The sequence below is a fragment of the Xenopus laevis genome, chromosome 5L, assembly GCF_017654675.1.
Source record: "Xenopus laevis strain J_2021 chromosome 5L, Xenopus_laevis_v10.1, whole genome shotgun sequence".
Lineage (NCBI taxonomy): Eukaryota > Metazoa > Chordata > Amphibia > Anura > Pipidae > Xenopus > Xenopus laevis.
Window position 1 is genome coordinate 169,805,383 of NC_054379.1, and position 10,235 is coordinate 169,815,617.

Genomic DNA, 10,235 nt, shown 5'->3' on the forward strand with positions numbered 1-10,235 from the left:
AACTCAGGTACTCCCAGCCCACGGGAGCTCTGATTGGCCGACTGGGGAACAGGGAAATCTATGGAGTGAGACAACAGAAACGGGGAGCTCGATGCAATAAAAAGACAAGAACAGTCGCCCAATTTCTAATGAGATCCAGTTCATTGTTTATAATTTTTTAAAATGACATAAATAGAAAGAAGGTGCTTCGAGCAGTCACAGCCCCCCAAATCTTTACTGGCTAATGCATCCGTCCCCCCCATAGCCTGGCACATATTTATACACACTGGCAGCTGCTGTTCCCCCAATATTCTCTGGGTTCAACATGCCCCCAATTGCCTGGCACACACAGAGATGAATAAAATGACAGATTTAAAGGAAAAGTTACATTAAAATGGGTATTTTTAGTAAAATGGAAAGCTTCCCCACCCGCCATGTAGAATCACTAGGATTACCCATGATGCACGCTCAATCCCACTTGGGAACCAGTGGCTGATGGGAAACGCAAAAGCAAAGGAGTTTTAGGCAGAGATGGGACTGGGTTTGGCTCAGTGTGTTTGGGGGGGGGAGGGGTAATAAATGGGGTACTTATTAAGACATTAGAGTTTTTTAGTCCATCAGAAAAAGAGGGAGACCCCTGGGTCCTTCATAGCTTTGAATTTTGTGGGTTCCCCATATAAACATGGCAGACTTGTTGCTCCGAAGCCCCACTGTGCCCGGGGGCATTCCTTCTCTTGCACATGATCAACTCCCTAACAGCCAATCACGTGCAGCAACACAGAGAGGCTGAACTCACCAACCCTACGGAGAGTGGCCCCATTACAGTCTCTCCTGCGCCCCCATGTAAGGGGCCCATGAAACAGTTCTGGACAACGTGTGCGAGTATCTTGCGGGTCGGGGTCTCTATAGGAAGTCCGGGAAGATTTGCTGCAGGAGGAGCAGCACAAGGATCACACATATGAAACACAGCAGCAACATCAGCCACACGGGGAACGTTCCTGGGACAGAACATATACAAATCAATATTGCCCATAATGCAACAAAATTAATACCCATCAGCCCCATTCATGCTGCCTGGCTGTAAACCAATCAGAGGACAGGAAATGAAGGCAAAGCAGAGTTGACCTACGTCTATTGGGCAGGAGGTGGAGCTTGCAGCGACTATCCACAGCCACACTCAGCAGGGCCGTCTCATTGTTCCCCCGGAGAGTTCGGCATCGTTGGGACCCCGGAAAGAAAGCCAAATCTGTGACCACAATGCCATGCGCTTCCTCCACGTAGTACAGTCTCTGCGGGGGCAGAACAGGATCAGGGGAGGACGAACAACTGCCCCGCCCCTTTATTTGCCCAGCCCAGTATCTCCCAGTTCCCGTTAACTTATTATAAGGTGTGTGCATTTGGGTAACCTGATTGACCTTTGCTTTGTGTCCCACACCCTGTAACACCCCAAGTCTCAGCACCCAGTCTGCCTCCCTGGGAGCCCACTATAGACAGGACTAAACTAACCATCATGTGTATATATATTTATATAATACACATAAACCATGAATATCCTGAAAATTATATCCTTATAAATGGTGAGTTCTGATGTCATCAGTTATAAACGGTGAGTAGTGATGTAATTTCTGTCACATGACTCACTGAAACTTGTGTATTATAATAAATAAAGTACCCCCAGTTGTAAAATATAAGGATATTAGAAGTTACCTCGGAGTTCCATGACCTGTATAAAAACACTCGGGCTCCTCGGTAACTTATAATATCCTTATAACTTACAAGAGGGGGTACTTTATTCACTATATATTATACAACTTGTACAAGTCAATGCATTGGTGACCAACCTGCAGAGAAAAGGAAATGTAAATAGCCACAGAGCCGGTCACCGTGCCCAGGCCCAGGAACTTGCCACAGTCACTGGAGGGGGAGACAAAACCGACAGTTAGAGGGGGCAGTTAAATACACAGACAGGTATTGCACCTCCCTTTAGCCCACCTGACTGTCAGACAGGAGATCACTTCATTCCCACACGGCTGGGTAACGAGGGGCAGGAAACGAAGTCCGTCCCACTTAGTGATGTAACAGGGTGGGGGGCGTCGCTCTCTCTTATACGGGATCTGAACAGTGTATAGACACAGCGCCTCTTTCTGATCCGCCACTTTCCCAAATCTGAAACCAGAAAACTAGAACATCAGCAAATAATACTGAGCTCCCCCTGAATGTCTGTACAGTAGGGGATTGGAAGAGCATGGAGCACCAAAAGAAGCCTGAGTTCATTCATTAAAAAAGTAGACATTTATTAGTCATCATTAACATCCAAAAACAGCGTGACCAGACATAATAAGGAAGCTTCTGATGAATTGGTAGGAAGAAACGAAACGCGTAGAGCGGGCAGCCCTTATTATGTCTGGTCTTGGATGTTTTTGGATGTTAATGATGACTAATACATTTCTACTTCTTTTGGTGCTCTGTGCTCTTCCAATCCTGTATGAATATCAGCTGTGTGGGACTGCAGCTTACGTGTAGCACATCAGAGCTTTGCAGGGTCGGTAAATGTTCCCACTATTTGTATAGTAAGGGGCAGTATAGGCTGAGTGTACAGTAGGGGGGCAGTAGAACTTACCTGCAGGCTCGGTATCGGTACATTTTATCAGGGATATTGGGCAGGTTCTCGTTCCAGTGCAACTCCAGGAGCAGCTGATCTGCCTCCCACACACAACAGCGGAAATCTTGTCCCACACTCACCACCTGCACAAAACACAAACAGGGGTAAAGTCGCAGCACTGGGTGTGTATATATAGATAGATAGATAGATAGATAGATAGATAGATAGATAGATAGATAGATAGATAGATAGATAGATAGATAGATAGATAGATAGATAGATAGATAGATACTAGGCACCGGCTGGGGCATTACCTGGTTTCCTGGACTGAAGGCAATATCCTCAATTTCACCATTATGAGCTTTGAAGTCCAGAAGCTTCTTCATCCCGGGGAACTGGGAAAGGAAAGGGGCAGATTTGTGACTTCTCTCCGACCCACAGAACCACAAGTACAACTCTCACACAACAACCCACTCACTCACTGACTCACACACTCACACACTCACTCACACGCTGGAATTGGCCTTTGTAAGATCTAAACTGCTGGGTGGTTGTTTGGGTGACAGTCCCTAGCAACGACTGATGAAATGGGGGGGTACTATCCTGAGATGAAGATACCCCACGTTTGCCTTTACTTGGGGTGGCTGCAAGCAGAGAGCTCCCATGGGGCCCACACACAGCATTCTCACTATTCGCTGTTGGCAGGGGAGGGGCCCCAGACAAGGGGAGTTGCAATATCGTTGTTACATACCTCCCACACGCGCAGGTAGCCATCCACTCCCCCCGTAAGCAGCTTGGTACAGTCCTGGTTGAAGTACACGGCTTTTTGGAGGGTGTCGGTGCTGGTGTCGGTCTGTACCGTGTGGAGAAGCTCAATAGAGACGTCGGGGGTCTCATTTTTGGTTCCCTCGCTGCCCCCCTCAATATTGGCTTTGGAGCACCTTCTGTTTCTGGATGTTCTGTCGTTGGTTCCTGGGCACAAAAGAAACATTTGCCAACGTGTGTGCCACTGATGCCTGGTGGGGGGGGGATCGACTCTGTATATCTCTGAATGGAGATTTAACCCGGGGGGGGCAGATTCTCCCTACAGATCAGCAATAAGTAATTGGGGGTCTCACCAGCCTTTTCCTGTTTCATCTTGTCCCTCCTCTCGTCCTGTGAATGGACCTGGTAGCGCAGAATGTGACAGTTGGAGTCTTGTCCGGCAGCGATCACATCCCCGGCTACTGCCATATTCATGGTGGCTCTGGTCTCAGTGTCGAGCGAGTGCAGGAGGGACGCGCTGAGTCTGCCCGAAATCTGTTCCAGTTCCAGGAAAAGCTGGGGGGGGAGGAGAGATTATTGGTGCCCCTCTGCTGCAACCCCTGCAATACGGCCCCACCCCTGCAGTACAGCCCCACCCCTGCGCTGCCATAAAGCTGTAGGTGCCGTGGGGTAGGTAGGGGCTGTATATTAGGCAGTGCAGGGCAATTGCAGAGAAGTAGAAGGGGGTGATGGGGGTGGGGCAGGAAGAGAACAGAGCATAATGGGGGAAGGGAGAAAGGAAACTCACCACAGCATTTTTGATGCCAGTTTTTGAGGCTCCTCCCCCGCCGGCTGTGATGATGATTCCCCTTATGGGGTCTATGCGCACGGAGTACAAGGGGAAAGGGGCGCTGTACAGAATGGGGTGACGTCGTCGGCCCATGTTGCTGGATCTGGTCTGTTTCTGATGAAAGAGACACAATAATATAGATCAATGGAGGGCACACAACTTGGAGAAATCTATTATAGCTGTGTATGGTAAGAGGTGCAGAAGACCTGCATCGAGTAACCCAATATACACCAGGAGGGCCCTTACTTTACTAACACCGGATTTACTTTTAGTCATGTTGTCCCATTATGATCTACATCCATAAAAACATTGTTAGTATTCTGCTCCATGGGAAATATTACTTAAATACTGAAAATGTATATTGTTATCTTTAACAAACAACTATTTCTTATGTGAACTAAACATAATAAATATGAGAATGAAAAGAATGAAACAGGAGTCTTGAGATCTACAGATCAGCAACTAAAGGTCTCCTGGTAGATCCCCATCTATCTGTTGGGCCCCTCTGTACTACACAATATGTCAGGTAAGGACCCTCAAAACAACTTCATCAGACAACCACAATCACGTATCTTCAGTTAATGTGGCAATTGCAACAATATAATATTATATACATAGTATTTGTGCATTAGAGCAAATATACATTGTCTATAGAGAGAAGGAAAAGGCAACAAGGAGCCAAATAATCAGAATGGCCCCAAGAATCCCCTTGACAAAGGCCTTGGTGCCGAGACGTTGCCCATTCTGATTATTTGGCTCCTTGTTGCCTTTTCCTTCTCTCTATAGACAATGTATATTTGCTCTAATGCACAAATACTATGTATATAATATTATATTGTTGCAATTGCCACATTAACTGAAGATACGTGATTGTGGTTGTCTGATGAAGTTGTTTTGAGTGTGACATATAGTGACGTATAGTGATATATAGTGAGATATAGTGAGGTATAGTGACAATTAGTGAGATATAGTGAGGTATAGTGAAGTATAGAGATGTATAGAGACGTATAGTGACAAGTAGTGATATATAGTGACGTATAGTGAGATATAGTGACGTATAGAGACATATAGAGACGTATAGAGATATATAGTGACGTACAGTGATATATAGTGACAAATAGTGAGATATAGTGACATATAGAGACGTATAGAGATATATAGTGACGTATAGCGATATATAGTGACAAATAGTGAGATATAGTGATTTATAGTGACAAATAGTGAGATATAGTGATTTATAGTGACGTATAGAGATATATAGTGACAAGTAGTGAGATATAGTGATGTATAGTGATATATATAGTGACGTATAGTGAGATATAGTGATGTATAGTGATATATATAGTGACGTATAGTGAGATATAGTGAGATATAGTGAGATATAGAGACGTATAGAGATATATAGTGACAAGTAGTGAGATATAGTGAGATATAGTGATTTATAGTGACGTATAGAGATATATAGTGACAAGTAGTGAGATATAGTGAGATATAGTGAGATATAGAGACGTATAGAGATATATAGTGACGTATAGCGATATATAGTGACAAATAGTGAGATATAGTGATTTATAGTGACAAATAGTGAGATATAGTGATTTATAGTGACGTATAGCGATATATAGTGACAAATAGTGAGATATAGTGATTTATAGTGACAAATAGTGAGATATAGTGATTTATAGTGACGTATAGAGATATATAGTGACAAGTAGTGAGATATAGTGAGATATAGAGACGTATAGAGATATATAGAGACGTATAGAGATATATAGAGACGTATAGAGATATATAGTGACGTATAGTGACATATAGGGATGAAAGAGAAAGAAGGGGAGTGAGTTATTGCGGCTGTGCCTGGGGTCCTGTTGCTCAGCTCGTCTGTACAGTAAGGGCCTCTCACAAGACAGAATGAGTGGGGGGATTAGAGACAAATGGGGGGTATAATATAGAGCAGTAACGTGTAACCCCCAATAGACACGTCATAATAAAGCGCCCGAGTCGCATATGTCCCTCCCCGGCCCAGTGACGAGCCTCAGCCGCACAATACAGTGGGATACAATACAGTGTGACAATACAATACAGTGACAATACATTACATTACAGTACGTGTCAGTAGCCCCAGTGGTCGGGTCTCAGCCGGTAGCGCCGGTATCAGCTCTGCGCCCACATCCCTCTATCTGTCTGTCAGGATGAGGATCTGCCACCGGACACACGGAGTGCGCATGCGCGGCTGCGCGGTTACAACGCATGCGCCAGGCTGCACATCCAAGAATGCGCACGCGCTCGCTTTTGTCAGCCGGCTATCGACTCCGAACTGCACCACACAGCTCTCAGTACGCATGCGCCGCCTCCAGCTGGCCGCTATTTAATCAGCCCGAGCGAGTTGCTCATTAGCTCGGTCCAATCACGTGACTCTCCAGCCCCGCTCCTGTGACACGTCAGCTGTCCGCCAAAGCGTCGCTCCTTCGCTCCATTAGTTTGGTGGGCACGTCCCGTGTGTTCCCCTATGGAACATGTACATTTGTCTCTTCCTGCCATAAGGTTTCGCTTTGTGTCTGAAGCCGTTACATGTACATCTATATAGATAATGCTGGGGAATTAGGGGCGGCCCCAGAGCCCAACAGACTCCCTGTGACCTCAGTGACCCTTCACCTTCTGACACTTGCCCCGCCCCCGAGGTTCTGCTGCAGATAAAGGGGAAGTACAATGACTGGGGCAGAAGCCACTGAATCCAGAGGCCCCACATAACACTGAAGGGCTGGTGACACAATATTAGGGATATCAGGGGCGGCATGTGACCCAGACACTTTGTGAGGAGCACTGGGGGTGCAGATCCCTAACACTCACATGGGGTCTGTGGGTGGGCACTAGGACTGTGCAGCCTGGGGCCCACTAAATACACCACTGATTTTCAGGCCCCCAAAATGTCTGGCGGTTGGTCTGTTTTATTTTAATTGTATATGAATTAGGGCCTCATGGGGCCCCTATACCTCCTGCCCCCCCCTCCTCCTCTGTAGTTACCCCCCCTGAATGTAACCCCACTGGTTAGGATTCCTGGTTTTCCCTCAGACGACCCTGGTTGGAGCCGCACTATAGTGGGACCCAGAATTTATACTTCTGAGCTGCCTGAACCTTCACATTGACTCCATGTAGTTCACAAAGGCCTCTGTTGGCTGTGGGGGATATTTGCTACTTGGGGTTTGTTGTGATTAAAGCCCCTGGGTGGGGCAAGAACCTGTGTAAGTGGTGGGTATTATGTGGGTTCAATTCCCGGCCTGTGCAAGTGCATCACTTTATACGTTTGAGGGAAGAGGGGGTCAATAAATGCAGTGAAAGTCCTTGGACATTTCTACATTATATTTATGAAGCATTGATTATAATATTAAAGCAAAGTCTGACAACAAGTCATTCGTAGCATTGTACTTACTGGTCCACAATCTTTCTAAAGTGGTTAATGAGCCCAGTTGTAAATGACTAAAAAGGATTCTAAGCTGATGGGCCTCCTGTGTATTAACCCAAAGATTTAATAACGTTTGTCCATGGGGGCCGCACTTTCCTATACTCAGCGCTTTGCTTGTACATTATTTGGGTGATTTCATCAATTTGCCTAATCTCCTCTGTGTGGGTTATCCAGTGTTTAGAAGCGAGTGTAGTTTTCCACTTTTTAGGAACAATTTTTTTGCAGAATGAAGGAGACGTAGAGTGAGATGTAGACTGAGCAGGTCCAAAATATTTTCTTTCTCATCTACTGAAATGTTCAAGATCAATAGTGCCTGGTGTGTGTGTGTAAATGGTATTTAGTGCCCCCTGTAATCAATTTGTATTTTGTTTCTTTACTTCTTGAGGAATATTTTGTATTGAGATTTGAATATTTCCCCCACTGGCTGAGGGTTACATTTAGTTCTTTTTCCCAGGCCTGGCACAAAGCTTTTCTTTGCTCAGGGAGGGCCTCCAATAAGAGCTTGTATGTTTTACATTTAGGTTTATCAGTAATTAAAGGGGATGTTCACCTTCCAAACACTTTTTTCAGTTCAGTTGTTTTCAGTTTGTTTCCCAGAAATATACTTTTCTCAATTACTTTCCATTATTTATTTTTTACTGTTTTTCCAGTTTAAAGGAACAGTTCAGTGTGAAAATAAAAACTGGGTAAATAAATAGACTGTGCAAAATAAAAAATGTATCTAATATAGTTAGTTAGCCAAAAATGTAATGTATAAAGGCTGTGTAACATAATAGTCAGAACACTACTTCCTTCTTTTCAGCTCTCTAAAGGTGGCCATAGACGCACAGATAATATCGTACAAAACGAATTTTCGTCCGATATTCGTTGCGTGTATGGTGGGAAAAGAGCCGACCCATATCGGCAGAAGACTTGGATATCGGTCGGCTCGTCGATCGGGCTGGACGGAAAATTTTGATCGGGTGCCTTTGAAGGGACCCAAACATCGGCCATTGTTAGTGCTGAATCATCAGATACAGGTAGAATTCTATTGTTTCTTCCCGTATATCTACCTGTATATCTGACGATTTAGCTCTACACGTGTGTATTGAAACGAACAATCTTTCTAGGAAAGATCTTTTCCAAGAAAGATCGTAATTGTTACGTCTATGGCCACCTTAACTCTGAGTTAGTCAGTGACTATAAGGGGGGCCACATGGGACATAACTGTTGAGTTTCTAATTGATCCTCAGCATTCAGCTCAGATTCAAAAGCAACAGTTATGTCCCATGTGGCCTCCCTCAAGTCTCTGATTGGTTACTGCCTGGTAACCAATCAGTGGAAAGCAAGAGAGCTGAAAAGCAGGAAGTAGTGTTCTGGCTATTATGTTACACATCCACTCACTCCAGCCTTTATACATTACATTTTTGCCTAACTAACTATATTAGATACATTATTTATTTTGCACAGACTATTTATTTACCCAGTTTTTATTTTTACACTGAACTGTTCCTTTAAAGTTGATGGTTCCTGTCTCTGGTGTTGGAGTCTGGCAGCTCAGTAATTCAGGTGCAGATTCTAAACTGGTACATTTAGTCGATCCATTTAGTTGATCCATTTCTCAGCAGCATCAGTAACTATTGCATCAATTCTAACAGCTGCCTTTAGGATGGTGGAACACGCTACTACTCGGGAGATTAGTTGCCCAACAACAATTCGCCTCTCCTTCAGCCATCTCGCCAGTGATTTACATTCTTGCCAGCAGGAAGGCATTTAGATGAGATTAGTTGCCCAAAGAAGAGGCGAATTGTTGCTGGGTGACTAATCTCCCCAAGTAGCAGCGTGTGCCACCACCCTTAATGAAACCCAGAGATTCTGCTCAGCAGTGACAGAGATAAGATATTAGTGATGTGCGGGCCGGCCCCATACACACAGGACCCGCGGGTCGGACAGGATCGGGCCAACCTCGCACCTGCCAGTCTGCTGGATTCCCCTTTTTCCCCACCCCATCAGCGGGGTGGGTCTATAAAAGGAACCCGGAAGTTACGGGCGGGCACGGGTTCATGGAGGGCGGGTATGGGTCGGATCAGAAAAGAACCCACTTGAGAGAGTTAGAAGGCTAAGCTTCAGTCTAGGATTTTTCCCTTTCCAAATGAATTTGTTTATCAATGATATTAGCAACATGAAGAAGGCACGAGGGAGGAATATTGGGAGCACTTGAAATAAGTAAGTAACATTAAGTATTAGGTTGTGCCCATTTAAAGGAACATTTTTGTTTTAATTACTTGGTTGAGTTCTCCAAAAAGTTTTCATTAGGGAAACAATGTTGTGAAGAGAGATTACTAGTAATGCACATTAGTAGATGGTCTTCTATTGCTAGACCTGATATATCTGGATTCTTTCTTATACGTGCCAAGAGTATTTCCATCACCGTCATAAATAGGATTGATGAGAGGGGTCACCCCTGTCTTGTCCCATTAAATATCTCAACTTTGGCTGATAAGATGCAGTTTACTCTTATCCTTCCAGAAGGCTTTTCAAAAAGTGCCATTATTTTTTGTCTGACTTTAGGTCCTAGGCTGAAGCCAGCCAGTAGTCTATCTAAGAACTCCCATGAT

General features: G+C 44.8%; 1 protein-coding gene across 4 annotated transcripts; it reads right to left on the reverse strand.

Moving 5' to 3' along the window:
• Positions 1-122: 122 nt before the first annotated feature.
• preb.L (prolactin regulatory element binding L homeolog) lies at positions 123-6,502 on the reverse strand. 4 transcript variants are annotated; one of them, XM_018261905.2, is made up of 10 exons: positions 6,285-6,502; positions 4,134-4,289; positions 3,700-3,901; positions 3,333-3,553; positions 2,896-2,976; positions 2,600-2,724; positions 1,972-2,145; positions 1,821-1,893; positions 1,109-1,268; positions 123-977 (listed from the first exon to the last, which is right to left on the reverse strand). In XM_018261905.2, exons 2-10 carry the CDS (start codon positions 4,266-4,268, stop codon positions 883-885), a joined length of 1,266 nt encoding a protein of 421 aa, XP_018117394.1. In that variant the 5' UTR covers positions 4,269-4,289; positions 6,285-6,502; the 3' UTR covers positions 123-882.
• Positions 6,503-10,235: the final 3,733 nt, after the last annotated feature.